The 24071-nt window shown below is 42.2% G+C and overlaps 1 protein-coding gene across 3 annotated transcripts in view; it reads right to left on the bottom strand.

Annotated features, from left to right (window-relative positions):
* LOC415472 overlaps positions 1-24071 on the bottom strand; it is a 104695-nt gene that overhangs the window by 18259 nt on the left and 62365 nt on the right. Inside the window, exons 30-37 of one of the 3 annotated variants that reach the window (XM_046899333.1) lie at positions 20869-20909; positions 18664-20279; positions 14987-15298; positions 13789-13886; positions 9571-9825; positions 6636-6945; positions 671-854; positions 91-246 (exon numbers count right to left, since the gene is read on the bottom strand). In XM_046899333.1, the coding sequence (XP_046755289.1) occupies positions 91-246; positions 671-854; positions 6636-6930 (635 nt within the window). In that variant the 5' untranslated portion in view covers positions 6931-6945; positions 9571-9825; positions 13789-13886; ... (1 more) ...; positions 18664-20279; positions 20869-20909. The remainder of the gene's footprint in view (positions 1-90; positions 247-670; positions 855-6635; positions 6946-9570; positions 9826-13788; positions 13887-14986; positions 15299-18663; positions 20280-20868; positions 20910-24071) is intronic. The other 2 variants (XM_040706939.2, XM_040706962.2) reach the window with 2 other exon arrangements.

Here is a 24071-nt window from a genome sequence, read left to right as displayed (position 1 = left end):
CAGATGCTTGTTACTGGTCCGTGGCAAGATTTCAAACTGTATACATTCTAAGTATATACTTTCAGTAAGTTTTGAGATAAGAAATCATACCGATGGTAAAAAAATGTCCTTAGGTGACACCAAGAATGAAGGAGATTCGCTTTTGACAGGCAAAAGGCTAACTGCCGGTCTTGTCCTTGCAGGTGTGCTCTCACAAGGCTGGGAAAGTCTTTATTTTTGGGGGTTTCCATGGTAATGTTGGCAGTCCTAAATGGAAACAAAAATATTTAAAAGGATATGTTAAAAGAAAGCGGGATTTAAACATGACTGAGGTTTGTGTTTTTCTAAGGGTAGAAAGCAGAAATATTGTTGTACATGGATTTTAAAATTCCATCTAAATGAAATCCAAAGAGAAATTCAGGCATATTTTTACAAACTGCTGTGGGTTTGGCATCATAAAAAACACTTTACCAAAGGCCTTTCAAGGGTCGGCAAGCACAGCCTGACTCTTTTCATGCTTTGTTTTCTGAGATAGGTGGCTGTTTTCTACAACTTGAATTTCCATACAATCAAAACAATCATTGCAGTAGAAAAGGCTGCTGCCAAAAATACATAACACAAAATTCTAAGCAGGTTTCATATATTTTAGCAGTAGCCATAAATGTTTTGAAGGCTTAAAAATGAAACTTACACCACCCTCTTGAAAAAAAGCCTGTAATGCTGAAGAGAGATTTCTTTCTCGATTTCTTTCTCAATTTCTTTCTTTTTCTTTAATTTTTGGTCCTGAAAATCAAATCCTGTAAGAAACTGCAGCTGTGTCGCATCAGGGTGTAGAGCCCCAGTGTGTCCTCCGATGCCTTCAGGAAAGGAAGGCCCTGCAATGCAACGTATGCCATCACAAGTCTCAAAAATCGTATCATGATAGAACAGCTTGGGTTGGAAGGGACCTTAAACATCACCCAGCTGCAGCCCCCTGCCATGGGCTGGTTACCCCACTAATCAGGCTGCCCAGGGCCACATCCAACCTGGCCTTGAGCACCTCCAGGGATGGGGAACCCGCAGCTCTCTGGCCAGCTGTGCCAGTGCCTCACCGGGCCTGGACACGGATGGGGCCTCACGAGGGCAGATCAGATAGGGACAATCCCCTCCCTGCCCCACTGCTACCTCCCTTTTAAGAGAAAGAGTTCTGGAAGTCTCTGATGCTGTAGCAAGTACCAGGCACCAGCCTGTTTTGTTTTGTGCCCTCAAGAGCAAGAGAGCGACAGAATGACTCAGACAATGATGCGGACGTGAGGGCAGCCCTGGCACTACATCACCACACTGGTAATAGTGGGACAGATCCCAGTGACCTCAGGAAATGACAAAGGGGAAACCACCTCCTTTCTACTCCCGCAGCAGGCCGGGAAGAAGGCCTGAGGGAGGAAAATGTCACCTGTGCCCTTTCCCTTTGCTTGCTTTTGCTTCCAATGGAAGACAGCAGACAGATGGCTCGATGCTGAGGTGGACTGGGGACCTGGTGGCAGTGCTATTTATACACCAGGGTTGGAAAACAGCACTTGAAAGTGCCTCTGTTGTAAGGTCCTGCTTGAAAATAATCCCGGATCTGTGAAAACTTCCAAAAATTGCTTTCCCCATTGTAGAAGCCGGATATATATTTGTTGAATCAGGCTCTTAATTAGGTTGGATACAAAGGGCTTTTCCCCCCACGGTGCTTCCTGGTCAGCAGCAATGCCCCCTGCTTTCCGCTAACCCTGATGTGGCATTCTGTGGGTATTATTTACTTTCACAAATGCACCATAGCAATCAACGACTGATCCCCTTCCTTCCCCCTCCCCCTTTTAATTTATTAATTATATTTTTCAGGCCACATTTCTTCCCACTTACTCAGACTGCTCTTTTCATTAAAACAAATTCTCCAGCTGCCCCCAATCATTTGCCCTTCCTGTCCATTCTTGGGCATGCCAAAACTGTTAGTGCACAACAGGAAACCAATAGCTTGTGCTATCGGGAGACATTTCCTTCACAGCACAAAACGTCTGAATAATAATTTCAAGCAAGGCTTCACCCATTTCCTGTAAAAGGAGGGAAGTTTGCCTATCCTGGTCCCTCAGAGCTCTTTGTTTCCATCCCTTCATGACGCAGTGCTTTCTGCACAGGGAAGATGGATCGTTTTCCCTTAGCAGCACTGAATTCAATATCCTGTGTAAAGATTTGATACCAGTCTTCAGCAATGAAACACGCAATGCATACAAATAATAAAAAAGATGTGCTATAGTTTGTACAGATTGTCTCTTTTAAAAATAAATCAACTTTTTGGTGTCTGCAAAATAGCTGAAATGAAAACATGAATGCTGAAGACAGCTTGTTTTATTAAATGCTTTAATGCAGTATTAGCACTGCAGGTATCAACTACTGCACACCCTCCAGCAGATGTGACAGCCCACCTGCATCAGCTCTTGCTGAGCATCAAATTGCCCCAGACTGAATTGTCCACTATAAGGCTCTGGATTTTACAGAAATACTGTGGCTAAACTGTCTCAGGCACTGAGTCAGTACATCAATTAAGCACGTGCTTAACTTCATTGCTGGAGTTGGAAGGGACCCTCAAAGGCCATCTGGTCCAACTCCCCTGCACTGAACAGGGACACCTACAGCTGATCAGGTGCTCAGAGCCCCGTCCAGCTTGACCTTGGGTGTCTGGTGCCTATATGGCAAATAAAATACCTTAAAATAATGGCACTGGTTTTGGAATTGTTAAAAAGGGAACTGTCAAGCAACGTGCATGCAAATACTCCAGAGCTGGAACATTTAGAGATGTTTAGGATGCATAATTTTAGGAAAACTGTCTTAAAGTGCCCCTTATCCAAACAAAGCAGACATAGAAATTTCTACATATGAAATGCTGTTCCCACTGAATCCTACTAAGATGCTTCTTAATCTATTTTTGTTAAACGGTGCAACCTGGAATCAAGTTACGCAGATTATTTAATTTTCAACAGGTTTTTTTAACAAGCTTAATAAACCTCATGGATGTGACTTTTTTTATCACCTGCTGCAGCAATCCAGAAAGCTTAAAAGGAAAATTTGCCCAAGAGTTTAAGTACCTTAAAAATAGCTATTGTCACAATTGTTATTGTAATGCAGTCTTAATTACATTATTTGTCCTCACACAAGCATAATAAATGTCTCTCTCCATTATTCTGAAGACAATAAAACTTTCATTACATTTGTGTTTTCTGTGTATTTGTCATTTGAAATGTTCAAGCCAATACGAAGCACCACGTCTCTCTCACTCCCATTCCCTTGCTTCAATCAAGAGGCTGAGAATTTACCATTTTCTTCCCTCCTCCTTCCACATGCATCACATGCACTCCCCAGTGTCTGCCTCCACAGCTGGGAAGCCACAGGTAAAGGCACCTTCCATCACATAGGCTCAAGACACATCTGTTTGAGCTAAATAAACCATTTCAGCAGCTCTCTGCTGGGAATTGTGCATAAGAGCAGCAGCTTTGTGTTTCGGTTTCTCTTGCTTGAAAGGCAGGAAGGTGTTTCCTTGCTGCAGGCAAGCAGGACCTTTGCATTTCATGGCTTCCAGAGCAATTTGTCACTCTGGGACCAAAGCAACAGGGAGTCCCTACACTGGGAAGGTTTCATCCACTCCTACAACCTTCAGTCATCACTTTCCCCCTGAGTGGCTGTAAGATGTGGGACATCACCACTCTATTTATTTCAGAGGCCCTGTATGGGCTTTGATCCACTTCGTTTGGGGCTGGGGGCAATGTTTCCCCCTCTGTCTTTCACAGATCATAAAACTGCTTTCTAAAGTAAAAATTAATAATAATAAAAAGATCTGCAAAATATAATTCCTTTTCTTTTTCTAATTTTATGACCTTAAATTGAGCCATCTTGTTGAAAACCTTCTTTGAAGGTGACTCTCCAAAGCTATTATTACCATTTGGGTGTGACTCGGTTACATTTAATTAACAAGATCCCAGTGTTGATAGTTCATTCAATGGTTGGTAAGGTGAATCAGTTCTGGCCATCTATCCACAAAGCAGAATACCAGGTGAGCTCTGAGGAAAGCAGTGCAAACATTTGATGCCCAAAGAAACCAGCTACGAGGAGGGTGAACATGCTGAATACATCCACTTGTGCCTAATGGTAGGAAAAGCTAATGGCAGCCTTACCCTTTTGGCTGTTTCCAGTGTATAAACCAACATTTGCAAAGTGCTCTGGAAAGGTCTGTGGGTAACTACGAACTGACAAGAGTTGACATCTAAGTCCTCTTTTTCCCATTATTAACCTCTAATACTGTATATACTTGAGAAAATGTCACTAAAAATCCCATGACAATAAGATTTTGTGCTGTGGAATGGATTACAGAACTCCATCCATACGTCAAAATGCACAAGTGAATGATGCTTAGGCCTAACTCTCTTCTTGTTCAACAGAGATTGAGAAAAGTTAGGAGACTCGATGAAGGTCAGACCGGAATCAGTGAGAAAGAGGAGGCTGACATAGCAGACTGATAGCCATTACAGAGGCTGTAACTGCATGCCGGCTCCTGTGATAGAACACACAGTGCCAGAGTGCAGATGGCGTTTGCTTTCTCTACTATGCATACCCAGGTTGGCAGAGAAGGTCGAGTGTCTTCTGCAGCAGCAACGATGACATGGCTGGTGGGGAAGGGGGGGATGTGATACACACACTGCCCTAACAGAACGATGTCAGTAGTCAGGAACGATCAGATGTCCCCACTAAGCTCACGGAGGCACAAAAGGAGCTAACAGCTGACATTTTTAACACTGGAATTTTCAGGCAAGTCCAATCATAATTTTATCAGAATCATGATGTAAACAGCGTATCATATATAACTCCTGCCTCAGCGTCCTGCTAGGCAACACAGCGGCCTCAGAAATGGGACACCTGTATAATCTATGTCCCTTAAGTAGGTTAAATCCCTCTAACACCTTTCATGCCAGCATTTATTCTGTATGGTGCTCCGGCTCTCATTATGTTTGACATTTTATCTCCGTTATTGAATTGTCTTTTCCTTGTTTTGCTCATTCACAGTGTATACTGGCCAGCCTACAAAAACATAATCTGAGTGTTTTAAATGAGACTGATATATTTTGACTGTGTCCTCGCTGACACAGAGGACTGTAATGCAGCCAGCTGTTCGTTGTTACTATATTAAATAAAGTAAAATTCCCTTGTGATATACTATATACTAACAAATGATGTAATGAAGCTCTGGCCATGTGAAAACACTGTCATGATACCACCCAGCATCCCCATGAGCAGCCAAGAGGCCAAATCACTTGTCTGAGAAGCCCCGTTAACACGTCGCCCTTACAACCCAGAGCTGTAATTGCTTTAACCTGACACGCTGCTCATTTTCTGTCCTGCATGCTCCAGTGTGCGTACACACTTCTTTCCTCTCTGCTGGAGAGAAGGCGTACAAAACAAAGCCTGTTTAACACGTTTATCTGCCTTCTCCTTTCCCCCATATGCACCAGGGTGGCAAAAGGTACAATGCAAATGGATGGGGAGAACTGGGAGCAGTGCATGGCCTATGAGACCCCACTACATCTGGGAAGCAGGAAAGGAGGTAAGAGCAGGCACTGCTTTTACCAAGGGAATTTTCAAGCAAGAGAAACCAAATCAAAAATAGCAAACCAGGTTTAAACCTTCAGAATGCACTGACGGTGCCCAGTCCTTTAAAAGAGAACTCTGATGTGTGGGGTGCCTTCCAGCCAGTCACGTGCTGCATGGGGACATGGTGATGGAACTGTGTCACCTATATTAGCCACTGGCTGTGGAAATTGTGCACTGCAATACAGCTCTAGCTGAATTTGTGGAAGGCTTACACAAAAATTGGCCTTTTGTGAGTTTACGCTTACATCAAATTTCAAACATTTATCTCTTGCCCTTTTCAGAGCCTTTCGTGCTGTCTGGAAATGGTGGAGAAGAGGGCTGAGGGCGCCGCAGTGACGCAGCTGTACTGTGTGCTGAGATAACTTGCTTGAAGCCAGAACAGGTATCTCCACTAAGCAATGCAGACATACCCCGAGCACTGAGATGAGCAGAAACTGTGATTCCACAAACACCAGTCCCATGCATGAGTTGTGTGGTTAAGGATTTCAGACAAGGAATAAACTCCCATCTGAACTCCAGCCTTGCTCTGCAGCAGTTTTGTCTAGGTGCTATGTGTTCTCTCCTAGAGGGTTCATTGCAAAAACATCAGTGGCCTTTCACTAGCAAGAAAGGGGAGGAGGAAGAGCACCATATGGCATTTCCCCAGTGGGTGCATACCACACGCCTTTCCCATGTTTACAGTTCTTGGCCATGGTCTGAGCCCAACGTCAGGCTAACCTTGAACCTTGCAAACTAAATACAGTCCTGAGAGTGCAGCTGGAACAAGTGGGAGAGCCAGATAAAAAGCTCAGTTTCCAGAAACAAAAGGAAAAGAATTCCCCCCAGATCTGTGCTGTTAGACCTATCCTTGCCGCTCGGACAACATTTCATTCTGGAAATGGCAGTGGAGTATTTTCACCACCACACATGGTGAAGCTGAATGCAAACATTCTACAGTTTCATTGCCCAAATAGCGTGGTAGGATTCCCACACCTTAAGGACACAGACTGCTGACTCACCTGTCCTCGCTTCCAGCCATAAGGAACTGTGCTGCAGCAAAGCCATTATACAGAACTGCTCCTGCTCCATAGTCTGCCTGGAGATGATAAATACACATTCCCTTCCTGCGCCCTGGGTGGTGTCTGCTGCCAGCAGTGATGAAGCTGCCCAGCTCCCACAGAGCCATGCCTGTGCCTGAGCCCCATGCTGGAGCTGCTGACCCAATTGCAGCACCTGGGGAACGCTGTGTTCAAATTCCCACGGGCAGGTGTGACTGTGGAGCTGCAGGCTGTGATCCAGAATCCGAGCCTTCATGGAGCACTTTTACTTCTGCAAGATAATTAGTGGTGTAAACGAATTGGCAAGAACCATTTTTGCATGAAAGTCCAATAAAAAACATCCTGAATTGTTCTCATGGCCTCTGAAACTGTCTAATCATGAAATACGTGTCCTATGTAACCTCTGTTTTTTAATTCCCTTAATTTCTGAACAAACAGAACTCCCCTCCCCATTCCCTCTGGAAGACAGATAATATGCTATGAAGTATTTTGGCAGAAGACACCGCTTATTGTATTTATTGGCGACATAATAATATGTTAAAGTAAAAGGGGAAAAATGAAAGCTGTTAGAAAGAGGTCAAATTCCAGCCATTTCTCGGGAGTAAGGTTCAGTTTTGAAGTCGTTTTTCAAAAGAGCTTTTACATTTACAAAACCTAATGAGGTTAATTTGAGACTGAATGAGCTAATCATCGGTTTGCTATTCTGGACACCACAGATTTATCGCTTCCCTCGGTGTGATCATATCATTTGTCATCTTTCTTCTGCTACCCCATCAGCAGAATCGTTTCTACTTCAGACAGAGGCTCTGACTTCCATGCTCCCTAAAGCCTGTGCTGTTCCGTTGTCTTAACTCTGGAGAAAGCATTTCTGGGAGGATTGCTGCCTTGATGTGAGCAGTTCTGGGTCTCAGCTGTTAGTGCAGGAGCACTGAGTGACCTCCTGCTGTTCACGGCCATGGGACTTTATTGTTCTGTTCTCCAGTATCACTTACAGAATAATTCCCAAGAGGTGCTGAGTTTGAGTATTTCCAAAATGTGCAGGTTTCACACTGTGGCTTTCAATATATGTAAATTCTGCAAGGTGGGAAAGGGGAAAATAATGACTTGCCTTTCACCTTTGTCACAGAATGGCATTGCCATGTAAGAGCTGCTCACTGCCATACTCGCAGGAGGCTCATGGTTTCCTCACATTTCCTGCTATGCACCTCCCAAGCTCCTTTCCCACCCTGCACAGCCAAAGCCCATCATCAGAGCTTCCACGGAGTGAGAGCTGAGAGGGGCCACAGCCCTATCGCAGATGTTTATTATTTGATTAATTAACTGTAGCGTGGCGTTAATCACTTACACATTCAGACAGCGGAATCATACAGGAAGAGGACAATATAAAGGAAAATACCCACAGTGATGATTTCCATTTCAATGGGAGGAAAAAAAAAGAAGGAAAATTTCAATCTGAAACCATTGTGCTTTGTCCATGACTCAAACCTGCCAATATTGCTGGTTTCCATCTTACCACTGAAAGCCAACACATACACAGTCATTAATCATGGTGAAGACCCAGCGTGAGCAGTCCTCCTGCCCTCAGTGTATGTTCCTTATCATGAGGCTCCACCTTCACACAGTTTTCCCCTTTCCCTATTCCTGTTTCTGCCCACCTCACAGAGCACTCATGAACCAGCCAGCATCCCCTTCTGCCCACCTGTCTTCAGTGCACCTACGGAAGGATCTGCTTGGTTCTTGGGTATTTGGTTGTCTGGACCACAGTGTGTTGAGCTGCTGCTGCTTAAACTGTGAGAAAATAGCTAATGTAGTACAATGGCAATCTCCACCCTACAGCCTGTGGTTTTCCAAAACCACAAAACATGACGACATGGCAACCAACTTCCCTACTCTTCTACATATAAACGTATATCTACGTTTGCATTACAGTATATTCATAATTAAATGGACAATGAACAAATCTACTGATTACAAGTTTTACACAGAAGACGTTGGTATAGGCCCCTTTGGATGCAGCCTGCAGAACTCCAAGAACTTTGAGAGGAAAACCATCAGAAAAGATCTCCGTTACATGGTTAACTGCACTTATGAAACTCCCTGACCAAGTAACTCTGCACATTGGCTTGAAACTACAGCTGCGAGCTGTACAAAGGAAATGACGACAGGATATAAAGGACTGGGGAATATTCAGTATTTACTAAACAAAGATCTTCATTTGAGCATGTGTCCAGTCATACCACAAGTATTCGACAGAAACAGCTCCCTGAGCTTGGGCAGGTCACAGAGTCATTGCTGCTATTTTGCTGTGCACATGCAAAAAAATCACTTTGCATTAATATACTTGCAATAGCAGATTCTTTTTTCCCCCTTTTTAAAATTGCCATTTTAAGCTAGAAAGGCAAGCCAAAGGGCACCGGCAAATATGGGAATGAGACCTGAAACCCTGAAAACTCCATGATCATTCTGAGACATACATTTCACACCTAAGTTTTTCAAAGGAACTCTCTTCAGAAGAAACACTTTCAAGCTCAGGCCAAAAGTCAGGTTAGAATCACATCAACTTGCTGAAAGGGATTTTACAACTTCATCTGACTTCTGGGGTAACCAGAGAGCAGTTTGGGTAATCTTTAATACGACCAGATGAGAGCTGTTCCTATAACACAGTATGTTATGTCTTTTTCTTGGGATCTGAAGAAAAGGGCTGTTGTAAAACAATATTATTTATGAACTGTGTTGCAGTGTTTGCCAGACAACAGAGTACAGGCGGTACATCTCCAACCAGGCAGCAAGGAGCTTAGGGCTGCAAGGACAGGCTGCCACCTCTGAGGAGCCTTCAGTCTGAAGAATCAATAGAGGCAAAGGGCCAGAGATGGGTAAAAGTGATTCGATGACTTACCCAGCTTCAGAGCTAAAGTAGACTCCACTGGAAGGGGGAGCGGTGGCTCCATGCTGACAATGGACTTGTTTCTGTTTGCAGTTTTTTCCTGCTCTCGTTTTACAAGGGAGCTCTGCCATCACCGCAATCTCTGAACTTTCCCATCCTTGATTTTTGCTCAGATTCATCTCCACTTCTTTCCTCAGCTGCTTTTTGGAACAAACTGACAAACAAACATTTGCTGCTGGATCGGTGTAAAAAGTATGTGCTTGATTCCTAACCACGATGGATTGAAGAGACAAAAGAAAAGAGCAGTGAGTCACGTTTTATGTACTTTTTCAATACCTTTTAAATGCAACCAGTTCTACTTTCACCTTCATAGTTCAACTAATATGGAACTCCAGAACAGATTTGTTCTCATGCAGGTAAAGCTCAGTCCCCCTCTAATACCCCACTGTGCTCCATTTTTCTTTTACCCCTGTGCTTAACATTCAGCCCAGAGCAGCTGCGAGCTACAAGGACACAGATGAGGAAGTCGTGCTATTTGTGCCTTTCAGGATTGCTAATTTTCTTGAGTTGACAGCCCAAGATTAGGGGAAAAATGGTTGTAGGAGAATCTTTTTTTTCTTTTTTCAAGTAGTGCCCATGCACATATAGCAACAGAAATAGCTGCACAGCATCCGGCTAGCTGGACAGGGACCCCAGTCATTATTTGGATGTTAGCTTTGTATTTTATGATCTCATTTTTCCTTGTAAGTGTGGAAATATCAGAGATTCACTCAGCCCTACCAGTTTGTTCCAAAGTCAGGGGAAATGAAATACAGTATTGAACAACACAACAGCATGTCAGGAAAAAATAAATGGAATGGCTTTGTGGTGTCAGCTTGTGAAGAAATGAGATGAAATATGTTTTCCATGTGCTGAATGAGCTCAGACAAAATTTGTCACGATGCTGGGCTCACTGCAACCTGCTTGTATCATTTTTGGAGACATGAGAAATCCGCTTTGTGGCAGGTACTCAACCATGCTATACACTCTGAAAAATACTCCCTTTTCTAAGAACAAAAATTTTCACAGTTAGATAAGATAGAGCTGAAGATATTTGCTGAAGTCTTCTGGTACAGCCAAGCACATTGGCTGTGACTTTAGTTACTAGAACTCCTTAGGCTCCAACTCCTCTTGAATCAGAACTAAATGAATAAACCCCAATAAAAGGAGAATTCAGAAAATGGAGTGCTAATTCCAGGTGACATCGTATGTTGGAGAATGAGTTCTTGGGTGAATGTGGGTTACTGGAAGTCTTTGCTAGGTGGATCTAAATGTGATTTTTTAATTCTCCTTCAGGCTGAGGATGCCTCTAGCTTCCATTAAGTTGATTTCACGTAAATACATATTACTCAAGGCTTAACATTTTGGTTCACAGAAACTTCAGGCCATTGCTTTTAATTAAAACAAACAAGACCCTCTGAAAACATTATGGTAATCCAAAGAGAACTCTCATCCATGAGTAGAGGGCACTTTTTCCCATCTCTGACCTACCTGTATTCCTGTGAATTTCATTCACTGTCAAACCACTCTCAAATGGGAAAGGGCATTTTCTGCAAACATTATGCACATTAACACCCCTAAAAATGCTTATTCCATGGTTACATTCCAGGTGCTGGCAGGACACTTTATATTCACTGCAGCAACTGAGAGCACTGCCTGTTCTCACTGTATCTCCCAGGCCACAATCGCGGGTGTCAGATGTGTTTTTGCTAACAAGACTGTGGAACTGGTGAGCAGAGAGCTTTCCCACCCTTCCCTTCTCCCAAGCATCCGTCAAGCCGCAGTTTCAGAGCAGCCACACCCTTCTTGTTATTGTTGAAGTCAAATATTAAAGGTGGGTTCGTTTTATATTTTCCTTAGCCTTTCACCTTTATTTAAAGTAGAGTGCATTCAAGGGACATCTGTGTTACTGGCAATAACATCACGTGAGGGAGCTTTCTATAAATAACACCACTATTAAATAAACTGCTGGAGCACAGCATTCACTAGCACGATGAGTTCAGAGCTGCATTCACTAGCACGATGAGTTCAGAGTTGTAGTATTTATTCTTGCCAGGGCCGACTGTTAGTGGAACATCCTTTTATTTTCATTTTGGAACAGTACTTTTAACGTGCAAATGAAACTGAAAGGCGAGATTCCGAAGATGCACTGCCAAGTCTGCCAAATTTCCTAGGCGACACTGGCAGGATGGCCAACATCCAGCGGTGGTCAGTAATACCTGATGAGTTCACAGGAGTGTTATGATGGTTAAAACATTCATGTGAATGAAGTACATTAAGTTTCTCTGACTGAATGAGTCATTACAATACAGAGATTATTTCAATTTGAGATGTTTGGCATGTGAAGGAGTAAGGTAAATACTAGATCATGTTCTTCTGTTTTCACAACTGAAGAAATGTGAACTCCATAAAACGGAGTCCAGACTTGCAAGAGCAACAGAAAATCCATCCAAGTATACATTTATAGCAGCTTTCTTTGAATAACGGAGACGTATTCCAAATCAGTTCTAAATTGTCTTGGTCAGGGTTGGCCTAGGTCTAGTCAAAACTGTGATTTACTGAGGAAATTTAGTAAATTTTCTTCCCAAGCTCCTCACTCTAAACTATTATTCTTAAATAAGATCTCTATGCAAACCCAGCTTGAATGCTCTAAAGAAATGACTGCAGTGAAGACAATATAATTTAACCAAACAACATAATAAAAATGAGGCTTGTCTGGGAGAAACAGACACAAGAAAAAAGAGTATAAGATGATGTAGGAAATGATAATAGACATGATTTCACCAAGAGGGCCCGGAAGCAGCAAAGAGATTATGGAAGAAAACCTACAGAGTTGATTAGAATAATACATTGTTTTCCCATTCCCAAATATCTTGTGGAATTTAATAGACATGTTGAAAGAAATAAAGCGGTGGTTTGTTTTGCTCATTACATGAGGGAGTTTAAAGAGAGCTACATAAGCCACAGGTTGGCCAATACTGAGTACACAGGTTTCCCAAGCATAATGTCTACAGTCCAAATGATGTTTTTATGTAATGTTAGAAGTTCCTCTTGTACACGACATTCCTTTAAGAGAGAAACTGATTCAGCTGAGAGGCATGAGTATTTTGTTAAAAGATTTGTACAGACGTTGGAAACACATATAACTCAGAGATGTCTGTTCAAAAACTGGACCCATTATTCTAATTATATACTACAGAAGGAAAGCTACGTGACTTCTGAAGAACACATGGAATAAGGATATCTACATCTTATTGTGCTGACCCATTCAAATTAGGTCCAAAATACTCACCGCTTTTCTCACTTTATTCTTTGGAAAACCCATAACACGTCTCTTAGAATAAATTTACTTTAAAAAGCATAAGAAAGAGGAATCAGGAGTGAATAGAGAACAAAACAGGAAATCTTCTTGCCACCATATAAATCCACTACTAACCCACACCCTAAGTGATGTGTGCAGTTCTGGTGCCCTCATCTTAAGATCTGGCAAATGTTCTGAGAAAGGTAACAAGGATGATTAAAGGTTCAGAAGAGCTTTCATACAAAAAATTATTAGCTGGGCTTGGAATCTTCACTCTGGATAAAGAGGGGAAGGCTGCAAAATCCTTCATGACATAAAGGGCTTAGATAAAGACTGCTGTTTCTTTCAACACAAGAACCAGGCACAAACAAATGAAGACACAGAGAGCCAGGTTCAAAGAAGTGTAGATTTTCTGCATGCGACGGGTAATAGTGAAACTCAAAAATGGATACAATGGATGCAAGAAATTTATGCATGTTTGTGACAAGTCTGAATAAGGACATGGAAAAGAGATCCTCAGCGGCTGCTATACAGACAAATCTCAACAAATTCAGGAAATTCCATAAACTAAAAATATTTGGAACACAGAAGAGTACGTGACAGAAATATCATATATTCTTACTATTCTTACTCTTCCCTGACACTTCTGTTTTATTCCAACAGGTCTGGCACTGGACTCATTGACGTTCAGTGTTAGAGCTCCCGAAGCAGTAACATTCTCAACACTCCTGGATTTTCTCTAGTCACTTCAGCTCTTCCTGCAATTTATCACTGACTCCATTGGCTGTGATCTATAGTTTCTGCCATTGACATCATTGTACCTGATGAGGCACATATGAAGAATTCTGAACTAATGGGATGCCTATTGGTGTAAATATGCTCCTCCTTACCTTCTGTCAGCATCCTTTCTTTTTGGTAAAGTCAGTCTTTGGTCCTCAATACCACATCTGTCTTAATGCTGGCCCAGAACACTGGATGGCAAACACATCTACAATCACAAAAATGCATTATTAGCACAAGTACATTTGTCAATACACTGAAAATCAAGAATAGAGATCATACTTGTAGCAGCCAGCTAATGGCTGATATTTGGTACATTTCTCATGTATCTATTGTAGGGGCATGAAATTGGTTCTTCATGGCTAAAATGAAGATTTTCCTCTAGGTCAGTCCCTGGGAATTATGCTTCGTGTCATGAGAGTGACATTTATATATATAAATATATATATATAGTGTATATATATATATATATTTTTTTTTTTTTGCAGGACTGACTGTGCTCTTATATCTTCGGTTGAGATGCAGCATTAAAAATACTGAGTGCTGAAAAACAATAATGTTGGAGGAATACAATTGCCAAGTAAAATAAAACAGAATTAAACGTAAACTTCCACCATAGAGCTCCCATGTGTTGGTATATGAGCCTTAGGAGAGGAGTAGGCAGGGTAGGCCTAACAGAGATTTGTTTTCTTTGGCCAGTAAACACCGAATCATTTTTTAACTTGGCTCTTGTTTGAGATATCACATTCTATATTGACTACCCCTTTGTTCCCCCTCTTTTAAGTCTTTTGAGTTTCTTTAATATATGACAAGGTCTTCTAATTTGTTATCAGGGTTTATTATTATTATTATTATTCAGAAGAAGGTAATGTATTGTGCAGTATATTAAAGGGAAGCTAAATATCTCTGGTGACAACTCAACACCTACAGAGTCCAAACCCACTCCCTGCTAACGCTGGTTATCCTATCCCCTCTCCCTTAAGCCACACGGATTTTTGATTACAGTATAACCGCAGACTTGCATAATAAATCAGTCACTGCAGTAACACGGCAGTAATGACACATTTAAAAGTGTAACTTGTGGCAGTCAGCCACCAACCAGGGGTCTGTGGGGAGCTGCGGTACCCCGGGGAGGGAGGGCTGCAGCAGGCCCCACGTCTTCAGGCCAGCCTCACGGCACTGAGGACAGGGAAGCTTGTACTCTGTGTTTTAAGTTAAGCTGTCAGCTTGTGAACTGACGTGATTGCAAAAACTGATTTAGACGCACTCAACAGAATGACTGTTCAGGAGCAAACTTTTATGATTTACCTCAGGCTGAGCGCGAGCTCTGGCTGGGGCAGACTCTTGCAAGGCGCTGGGTTGCGGGGAGAGCTGGTCTCCTTGCCCTTTCCAGGGGTTCATTTTAGAATCATAAAATCATTAAGGCTTGAAAAGACCACAAAGATTATTTAGTCCAACCATCAGCCCACCCCCACCATGGCCACTGACCAGGTCCCTCGGTGTCACATCCCCACGGTTCTTGAACACCTCCAGGGACCACCATCCAGGCAGCCTGTGCCAATGCCTCACCAACATGCTGGACTTCTGAGGGGCTTTGCTGAGATAAGTCTTCACGGCCATCTATGAAAAGAAGGTACTGATCATTTGACAATTTGCCTTCCAAATGGCAATTATCCTTTGATTCATTTGAGCCCCTGCCCTACGATAGCACAGCTTATCTGGAAGATCATTTATTCAGAGCCACTCTGTCATTTTTCCAAATTTCTAAATAAAAATCAATACATCCACACAAAAGCACTCATTTGTGTAATGTCATTGCCAGGCTCCATATGGTATTCCAATGACTGGTCTGGATTCGTAGGCCCCTACCTTATAGCTTCACACCTACCACACCTATAAAAAAGGAGTTACAACATCACTATTACCAAGAATGTCATATAAGCACACTGATTAACTCAGACAAAGCACTGGGGATGTCTAAAACACAACCAAACCATTGTATTTCATCTAAAGCTGCGTGTTTGTTAAAAAGGCAGATGCTGAAATGCCCCAGATCTGTCATTGCTGAATAGGATGATGCTATTAAACTGGCATCAAAAGATGCCACATTTCTTGAGACACATCATTAAGAGGTAAGGCTTTAGTAAATCATATTGTATGGAAAGGAATATGAGAGTGCGGAACACTTCAAAAGGAATAAGAAACAACAACAAAACCCAGCACTGCAGCTTTGGGACGAATCCACTGTGTTACACATTTTACATTTGGAGAACAGTCAGGATTTACAAACATACAGCAGACACCAAGATTTGCAAGAGTTAAAAGAGGAATTCAAACCTCTTGAACTATATTTAGTGTGCGTAAAACTTGCTATGGTTCATGGACCTGTTTCTTCCATCAGTTAAGTTCGTATTTCTTTCAAAGAGCAACTCCCTTTTCGTACTTTTAATAACGCTGGTTTTCTACTAACTGAACTTTCATTGAAACAGAGCAGTCTCTAAAAACTAGACTGGCATAGACACTTATTTGGATTAAAATATTCATTTCCCACTTTGCTTCTTTACACACAGGCTTCTCTTGATTCATTTTTTATTCCACTCTTACTTGGCTCTGTCTGCAATTTCATTGATTTTTTTTCCTTTTTTTTTTTTTTTTTTTGTCTGCCATCTCTCTGGAACATAATGAAAACACACAGCGTTAACGCAGGCTTGGAAATAGCATAACAGGATTGCTCATCCCAAATATAAACACATTCCTTTTTCTGCAGTTATCTGACACCTTCCTAAAAAAAAAACAAGTGTACACATGGAAACAGAGAGTGGCTGTCGCTGTGGTCCAGTAGTTTTATTGTAAGTTGTAATGTCTGGTAACTTTACTGCAGAATTAACTTTCTATGTCTATACAGAATGTTTACTTATGCATTTATTAATGTGCACAAAAACACAAATAGTTCTAAATTAGGGGCTACCTGTTAACCGAATATAGCCGCTGCTACAACCCCATGCTAACAAAAATTGTTGCTAAAAAAAGCTGACACGCTCATAGCATGGGCTTCTTTAACACAAAATACAGGTGCCTACAACAAGCTCTTCAGATCAAGTGTATCCTGGGGATAGGAGTTAACATCTTAAAATGGAAGTTTACTGCACAACTTGCATTCACAAAGCACCGTATTAGGAAGAGCATTTTAATAGCATTTTGAGTGTTTATTACTTAAAGTGAAAAGAAAGGCAAGAAAGAAATATAAAGTTCTATGCATACTGGATAAAAATAATAACAAAAAGGTTTATTAAAGTTTAACCACAATTTTTCTACAGTAGTCATATATCTGAATTCAAGTGAGGTTGCTCCATCTCTTCCTCACAAAACTGATTCTATACAGGAAAGACAGACGCCGTAAAAGGCATCAACTGAGTGCTGTTGACAGGGCGGTAGGCTGGAATACCAGACAGGAGAACTTTGGCTTCAGCATCCATTTCAGATCACTATAGCTGCAAACACACAGACTATAAAAAGGAAAAGTACACCAGTGACAATATTATGCTCTGGGCAAGTTTCCTTAACCTATTTATACCAGGTTTGAACTTGACGATAAGAATTCCAATAGAGAGCATTTCATTAACCATGTGTATCTAACACAGCTATTGGAGATTCTCAGATGGCACCTATCAACAGCAAATAAAGCACATCTACTTTATGGCTCACTACAATTTGAAAAATAGCAAACTGGCTTTGCTGATGTTATACAGCTATTTCTGCACTGTTAAGTTTTGGACAAAACCCAAAAGTTTCAGACTGAATCCCAACATACTTACATTCAAATACTATCTCATCTTGGAACTACTGAAAAACATTCTTTCAAATAAAGGCACACAGAGCTCAGCTATCTATTGAAAATGTTCCAACCGTCTTCTGAAGAATGACAAAATATTAACAATAGCTTGTGATCCAGGACATGATTACTGAGCACCAGCAACGTGTGTTCTTGCTACACCTACCATGAGAAAAGGCAAAACCACAATCCCATAACTACAGTGACTGTTTTTTCTCCCATCTAAATTCAACTCTTGCAGAAGAAGAGTGGGGTTTGTGAACCATGTCAGAGATGAGTAGGGAGGAAATGAAATAGCCACTTTGGCTCATTCACTGAACTTGCTATGGGAATGGACAAGAGCTACCTTTTCTTAAACAAGGTGATCCCTCACAGATTCTGGCATCTAACGGCTCATCTGTAAGCAGCCAAGTCAAACACCTGTATGCCAGACAAAACCAGCTGTCTGTGTGGCTCTGCCAACTCATCTGCTCAATATACCTCCTACTAGTGGGCTATGATCTTTCAGTAAATACACAGTTCAAATACAAGTGGTTTGTTTTTATTTTTTTTCTCCTGTTCTCTAATCTTACTTAGGACCTCAGCTTTCAAAGAAGCCATTGATAAACTACAACGATACCACTAACTGTATTACCACCACCAACTGGGCATTAGCTCAGTTTAATTGACTAACGTAGAGATAAGCAACATGCACACGAAACAAGTGTGCATTATAGTGCTGTTGTCTTCTCAGAGTCATTCTCAAGTCCATTTTCAAAAATGACCTTTTTCCAACTAAGAGGAAGAAATACGTGTTTTCATCACTCACATCAGTGAAAATCCCCAGCGAAGTCCCCAAGAAGCAAACCTTGAGGAAGGCCGCCATTACTCAGCCTGGCCCACCATGGCATGTCATTTGTTCTAAACATGTGGTAACATTTCTGTTCCCCTCAGTGTCTAAGGACCTGCTTTCTCCTTAACTCCCAGGTCATTTTACCCATCTGTTTGGGGAAATATGCCAATATTTATCTGGATGAAGGAGAAAAAAAATTAAACCTCTCTGTAAGAGTTTTCATCTCTCTTCTCCTTCATTCTTTTCCCGAGCATGGCAGTTTTTGAGGAGGAGAGGTTAAATTTCTACCAAAAGACCATGGATCAATTTGTGTGGACTCACCTTTGGAATGTTCCTATCAGCTTTGCTCCATGTTTGCTGGGTGCAGGGAAGCTTCTCCCCGCAGTGAACTCTTTGTTCCCTCTTTGTTCAAACAGATATCTGCCTATTTTCAAACTGGTAAAGCTTAACTAGAGCTACGCAGGATGAATCTGACCAGGGAAGCTAACACAAACCAGCAGGACACTTTTGGGGTTGTGTACATTCCCTTTATATGATGTCATACTTACTTCTGACTGGGGGGGAAGTGCGTTTATACGATTTACTTTTCTAAAATACACAAGCGAAGTACAGAAACTATTTGAAAGTTGTTAAATTCAGTATATTTCAACATCATTTATGGCGCAAAATAAATTAGAAGAGGTGAGGTAGATTTAGATCTTCAGCCCTTTCACAGCTAGGAAATGTCTTCTATAATGTTTATGGCTATCCATAAACTGCAGTGTAAATACAAAACTCTACCTTTAATGTTTAAAAAGCTGTTGCCAGAAAGATTCTGGAAGCACATCAGTGTATTATTTAGTTCTGCGGTACCTTTGTAAGCATGCGCATTTCATTGGGTTTGAGTGTAAGCTCTGCAGGACAGTGTTCTTCGTTGGATGGGATACGGTCTGGAATAGCAAGCACGTCATCAAGAGTTACTGCAGTCAGCTCTTCTAATGATATGGGTTCACGTCTTTCACTGTTCCTGAAACTCTTTCTATAAAGAAACGACTGGGTTATTCTGAAGGAAGAATTTATCCATTATTTTGAAGTCTTATATATGTTATTTCATCATTACATCTTAGCAGAGGATGGGAGGCATGTCCCATGGCTGTGTGCTGAGATTCAGAATGATTAAGAGGAACTGGATCTTTCCAGAGGAAGAGCAGGAAGGACATAATGAGTGCCGGTACAACTTGTCTTCAGGAATCACTCATGGCAAAGTGAGCAAGGCTTTCCTGAGCAGAAAAGTATCAGTAAGAGTCTGGAGAACTGAGGCTCTCATCCACAGAGCTGGAGTTTGACTTGCTTGTTTATTTTGATCGTTATCATCTTCCTCTTAGAGCATCAATCTGTGAAATCAGCAGGCTGATTTTGGAATAGGTTCTCTGTTTCTTCCTCTGGTCTCTCCTCTCTCCAAGTTTCCCCTGCTACACAGGAGCAGCTCAGCTTCTGGCAGAAAGGATGCTTAACAGCTACTCAATACCAACTATTAAGTACCAAAACTGCTCAGACCAAATAGCACCAAACTCATGTTCAATCTGGCTGTAAATGCTGATGTTTCAGCAGCAGCTGCGTAAGTGGATAAATGGCACATCAATGAGGAAGGGCAGCAGCCATCCCAGTGTGAGCTGGGCCCCTCCCTTACTAAAACGTATGCTGACATATATATTCCCTTTATTTATATACAGCCCTGGATGCAGAACTCTCTCTTTTTTTTTTTTTTTTTTACTTTGTCATCGTTGTTTATAATTACAAATATTTGGAATTAAAATATATGAATGCATTTTACAGGAAACTACTGGAAACTACATTTTTGCTAGTACTGGAATATTTGCTTAAGTATGGATTGGTCCCATTCCACTTAAATAGGCAGAATTCTTAAGAGAACATTGGGGAAGTTCTGTTTCCTTTAACTACAAACAAAACAGAAGGGCAAGAAAAGAAAACATTAAAAAAAAATAATCAATTTGAACTCAACTTAAAAGCAAAACTATACCCTTGATTTCAAACCCGTTCCATAATCAAAAACACGGGATGGAATATCTTTGAATAGAAGACACATTTCTGTATTAAAGCGGTGTTTGACTGCTGCTGTCAGAGTGGCAGGATCTCCAGCAGCGTATCTGCACCAGGATCAGCGTTCACCCCATTTTAACTACTGATTTGTGTGAGGGAACGTGAAGAATTTAATCCAGCCTGCAAATTATTCCGTTTCCCTTCATTCTTTTCCCTGTGTCGGATATAGTTCTTTGGTGGGTGTTTGTTTTTGCAGCCATAGTGATGAGATATATTTGTTGGCCGCAGTCAAAATAGTTCCCAACAGTTATCTACTGGCATCGACTTTTTATTCAGCAAATCCAGACGTTTTGCCTGCTTTACACCCAAAGGGGAAGAATTTGGAGACTACAGTCCCAGAATAGCTCTCATGTTATTCTTCTAAATCAGAGCTGCAATTCACCATTTTGAATACCACAAAAAGTCAAGATGGGTACTCACACTTACCCAGAACCGGATCCATTCAAAACTTTCTCAGTATTCCATTGCTGAGGGAAAAAAAAAAAAAAGCAAAACAACAGATGATCTCATTTAAATCATAAATATTCTTCAGAGCAACATCCTTTATAACAATAAATCACGCATTTTTCTCACAGCGCTGCTCTGCTCCTGCTCTGCTTGGGGTGAGAAACCATCAGTGTTTGGTTTGACAAACTGCTGACAAAACCCACTTGATTTTATAACAATATAGGAATCAGACACATACTGGGAGTTGATACATATCTGGCTGCAGTGCGTTGAAAAGCACGTGGATGTGTGTATGGATACGCTTTGGCTAGTTGACTTTGCTGACCTTGGCCTCTAAGCAATGATTTTGACAGATCTGCGTGGCTCATGGCTTTGTGGAACAGTTTAACCCCAGTGACCAGCTGGGAGACTCCGGCTGTGATTTTGTGGGGGCTTCTGAATGATAGGACCGTAACACCGTAAGCTGTAAGTTAAAATCCATCAGAGCCCTCGGCCACCGCAGCGCACAGGAAACTGAACTCAATCTGCTATAGCAAGCTGTGGCTCTTCGGACGGAGCACCGCCCAGCCAGGCACCCCTCCCACCATGCCGATAGCATCTAGCAGGCTGAGAGCTGGAAGCAGGAACCTCTTTAGGCATGAATTGGCAGAGCTTGGGATTCAGGGCACGTACCCACACGAGCTGTCCTTATTCTCAGGGCTGGAATAGCCCCATTGATTCAGTGCATCCAAAGTAATTGGATTATGAAACAAAAGCAAGTTCTTTGCTTGTGCTTTCTCTGCACCACTTCCTATGGATACGGGGTGCTTTTAGTTCTATTTTTGAAAAGAGCAGGCTCCACTGCAACAGAATTTGTTACACTCTAAGCAGTTAACAGTGCTAGCAAGCTGTGTGCATTGGGAAGAGCTGGATGTGCGGGTACAAAATTCTGGACCTGGGGAACCAGCAGTGGTTAATGTTGTTTCAAGTAACTCTGGGCAAATTCCCAGCCACTCTGACCTCCAGCACTGACACAGAGCAAGCACTTGGTTTGCTAACACTCACTTGCCACCCTCAGGAGCCACTCTGAGCCCCTATGGGAAGTAGCAGAGCGCTATGGACTGGATTTTTTCAGTCAAATCACAAAATGAGGTTTGCTGTTGAAAGGGAATTAAGGTATAATCTTGCTGACATAAAGCAGAATCAGCAAAACACTTTTTTTGTCTTGGGCACGGAGTCCAGTCTGAGGACAGGGATGATTTCAGGGGCTTCACTCTGTTCCTGGATCGACCGCTTTCCAACACATTCACTTTCCATCCTGTGGGACGCATTGTCACAGCGGCTGTAAGGAGCCCTTTGTGAGGGGCAGGGCTTCACAACGCCGCACTGTAGGGGCAATTTGTTTCCCTTTCACTAATGAAGATGTATAGGACGTGAAGTGCTAGTCACTGCCTTTTCCCCATTCTGCTGGAAGAGATGGCACTGCTGTTCCCAGTGCAAGCAGGAGCAGGGCCGGCTGTCAGAGCAGCCCACGTCCTGCAGGATGGGTGTTGCTTGTGAGTATCATTGTTTGAAAGTAAAAATAGTTTCTAAACAGAATGCTGTGGGAGGATAGAAGCTGAGTTAAAAGTTGGGCAGTGGCCAGCTTGGCTTTCATGGAGTAATTGCTAATTGTGTAAGCTCTGCCCAACGCTCTGTTTACCAAGGATGTTTTGCCCATTTTAGCTGAGGTGGGGCTCGTTTCCTTAACAGACACAGAACAGCGCTGCAGTCTGCTCTGTATCCTGCTTCGACGGAGCATGCTCAGATCCTGAGGCATTCACAAAAAGTAAAAGTAACCCCCCCATCTCCCTGCTCTACAGTGGGCTCAGATAAAAGGATCAGGATGCCCTTCGTGTTGAGCGTTCACCTTCCCTTACAGTGTATTTCAGAAACATTCAAGGCCAAGGTCAGTGCAGCGCTTGCCCTAGTTAATCCTTCCTGTCGGACTCAGCCTCAGTGCAGCACTGCCCGTGTTCCAGTTTGATCAGCAGTGCATGTGAGCAGGATCTGAAACCGAACGTGTGTCCCGTGTGACTGTTGTTGGGTTGCTCCCGCTCACAATTACTAATAGCAGCAGTAACACACGCGGTGTGTTGATATTAGCAAATCTCTGTCCTGTCTGCAGGAAGATGAAAGCTGACATTTATTTACTGAAAAAAAAAAAAAAGGGCTGAAAGCTGTACAGTGCACATTAGTACACTCATGGAAGTGATTTAAATCTCGTAACAGCACTGCCTGGGAAACCACAGACTTTTCCTTTGTTTGTTAATTAGCATTTCTCTCCTTCATTAATAAAATTAACCCAAGACTGAATCAAATCAAGAAGTTTTTCGGATAACCTAAAGCGTAAGGCATGTGGTGACTGATTGAAAGAGCAGTTTAAACTCCACAGAACTCTTTGCCAAGAATTCAGAACCAACAGCCAGAGCACTTCTGCAAATCACTGCCAGATCAGAGGATTAGAATTTTACTACGATTATTCCTGTGCCACATTACACAGCATTAGATTAGCTCCCAGTTAGTTAGCTCCCAGTTCTAATTTGCTATCATGTAATAGCCACATTCTTAGAAGTTTTTTTAGATGGTTTGAGGTATTTGGGTAGTCCCATGCAAAATCAGAATGCTTGAACTGGTGTTCTGAACCCAATGCATGTAACTGTATAGGTGCTGGATGGCCCATATGGAACGCTGTAGCTATATTACACATAGTGGCACTGGAGTTAATTACATCTGCACTGGCAGTCTTAACTCTGCATTCCTCAGCCTTTGCCAAGTTACATCTAGAACATGGAAAACCTGGTATGACTGTGTTTGTTTAATGGGAGTGTGATCCACATACCTCGCCCTTAAAAACAAGGAGAAAAGGAACGAGGACATCGGTCTTCCACTTTTAACAATGACACTGCACTTGAGGAGGCCATCACTACCAAATAAAGCACTTGCTTGCACCCTGTCCCAAATTTGAGTTATAGCCCCAGGGACCTCGAGGCCTCTCAATTATACTCCCTTTGCCTCTTGTCTTCAGCTTGTTAGCACACCCATCTGACTGAAGCAGACTGCTGCTGATTGTGTACCGCATTCCACAGAGAGTGGTCCTGCATGGAAAGATGTGTGATATGCCACAGAACAGGAATTCTGTGCAGAAAAACCTTTAAGCAGTG

Source organism: Gallus gallus, chromosome 10 (genome assembly GCF_016699485.2).
Source record: "Gallus gallus isolate bGalGal1 chromosome 10, bGalGal1.mat.broiler.GRCg7b, whole genome shotgun sequence".
Classification (NCBI taxonomy): domain Eukaryota; kingdom Metazoa; phylum Chordata; class Aves; order Galliformes; family Phasianidae; genus Gallus; species Gallus gallus.
Note: the sequence above shows the minus strand (reverse complement) of the source record. Positions and strands in the feature narration are given on the sequence as shown.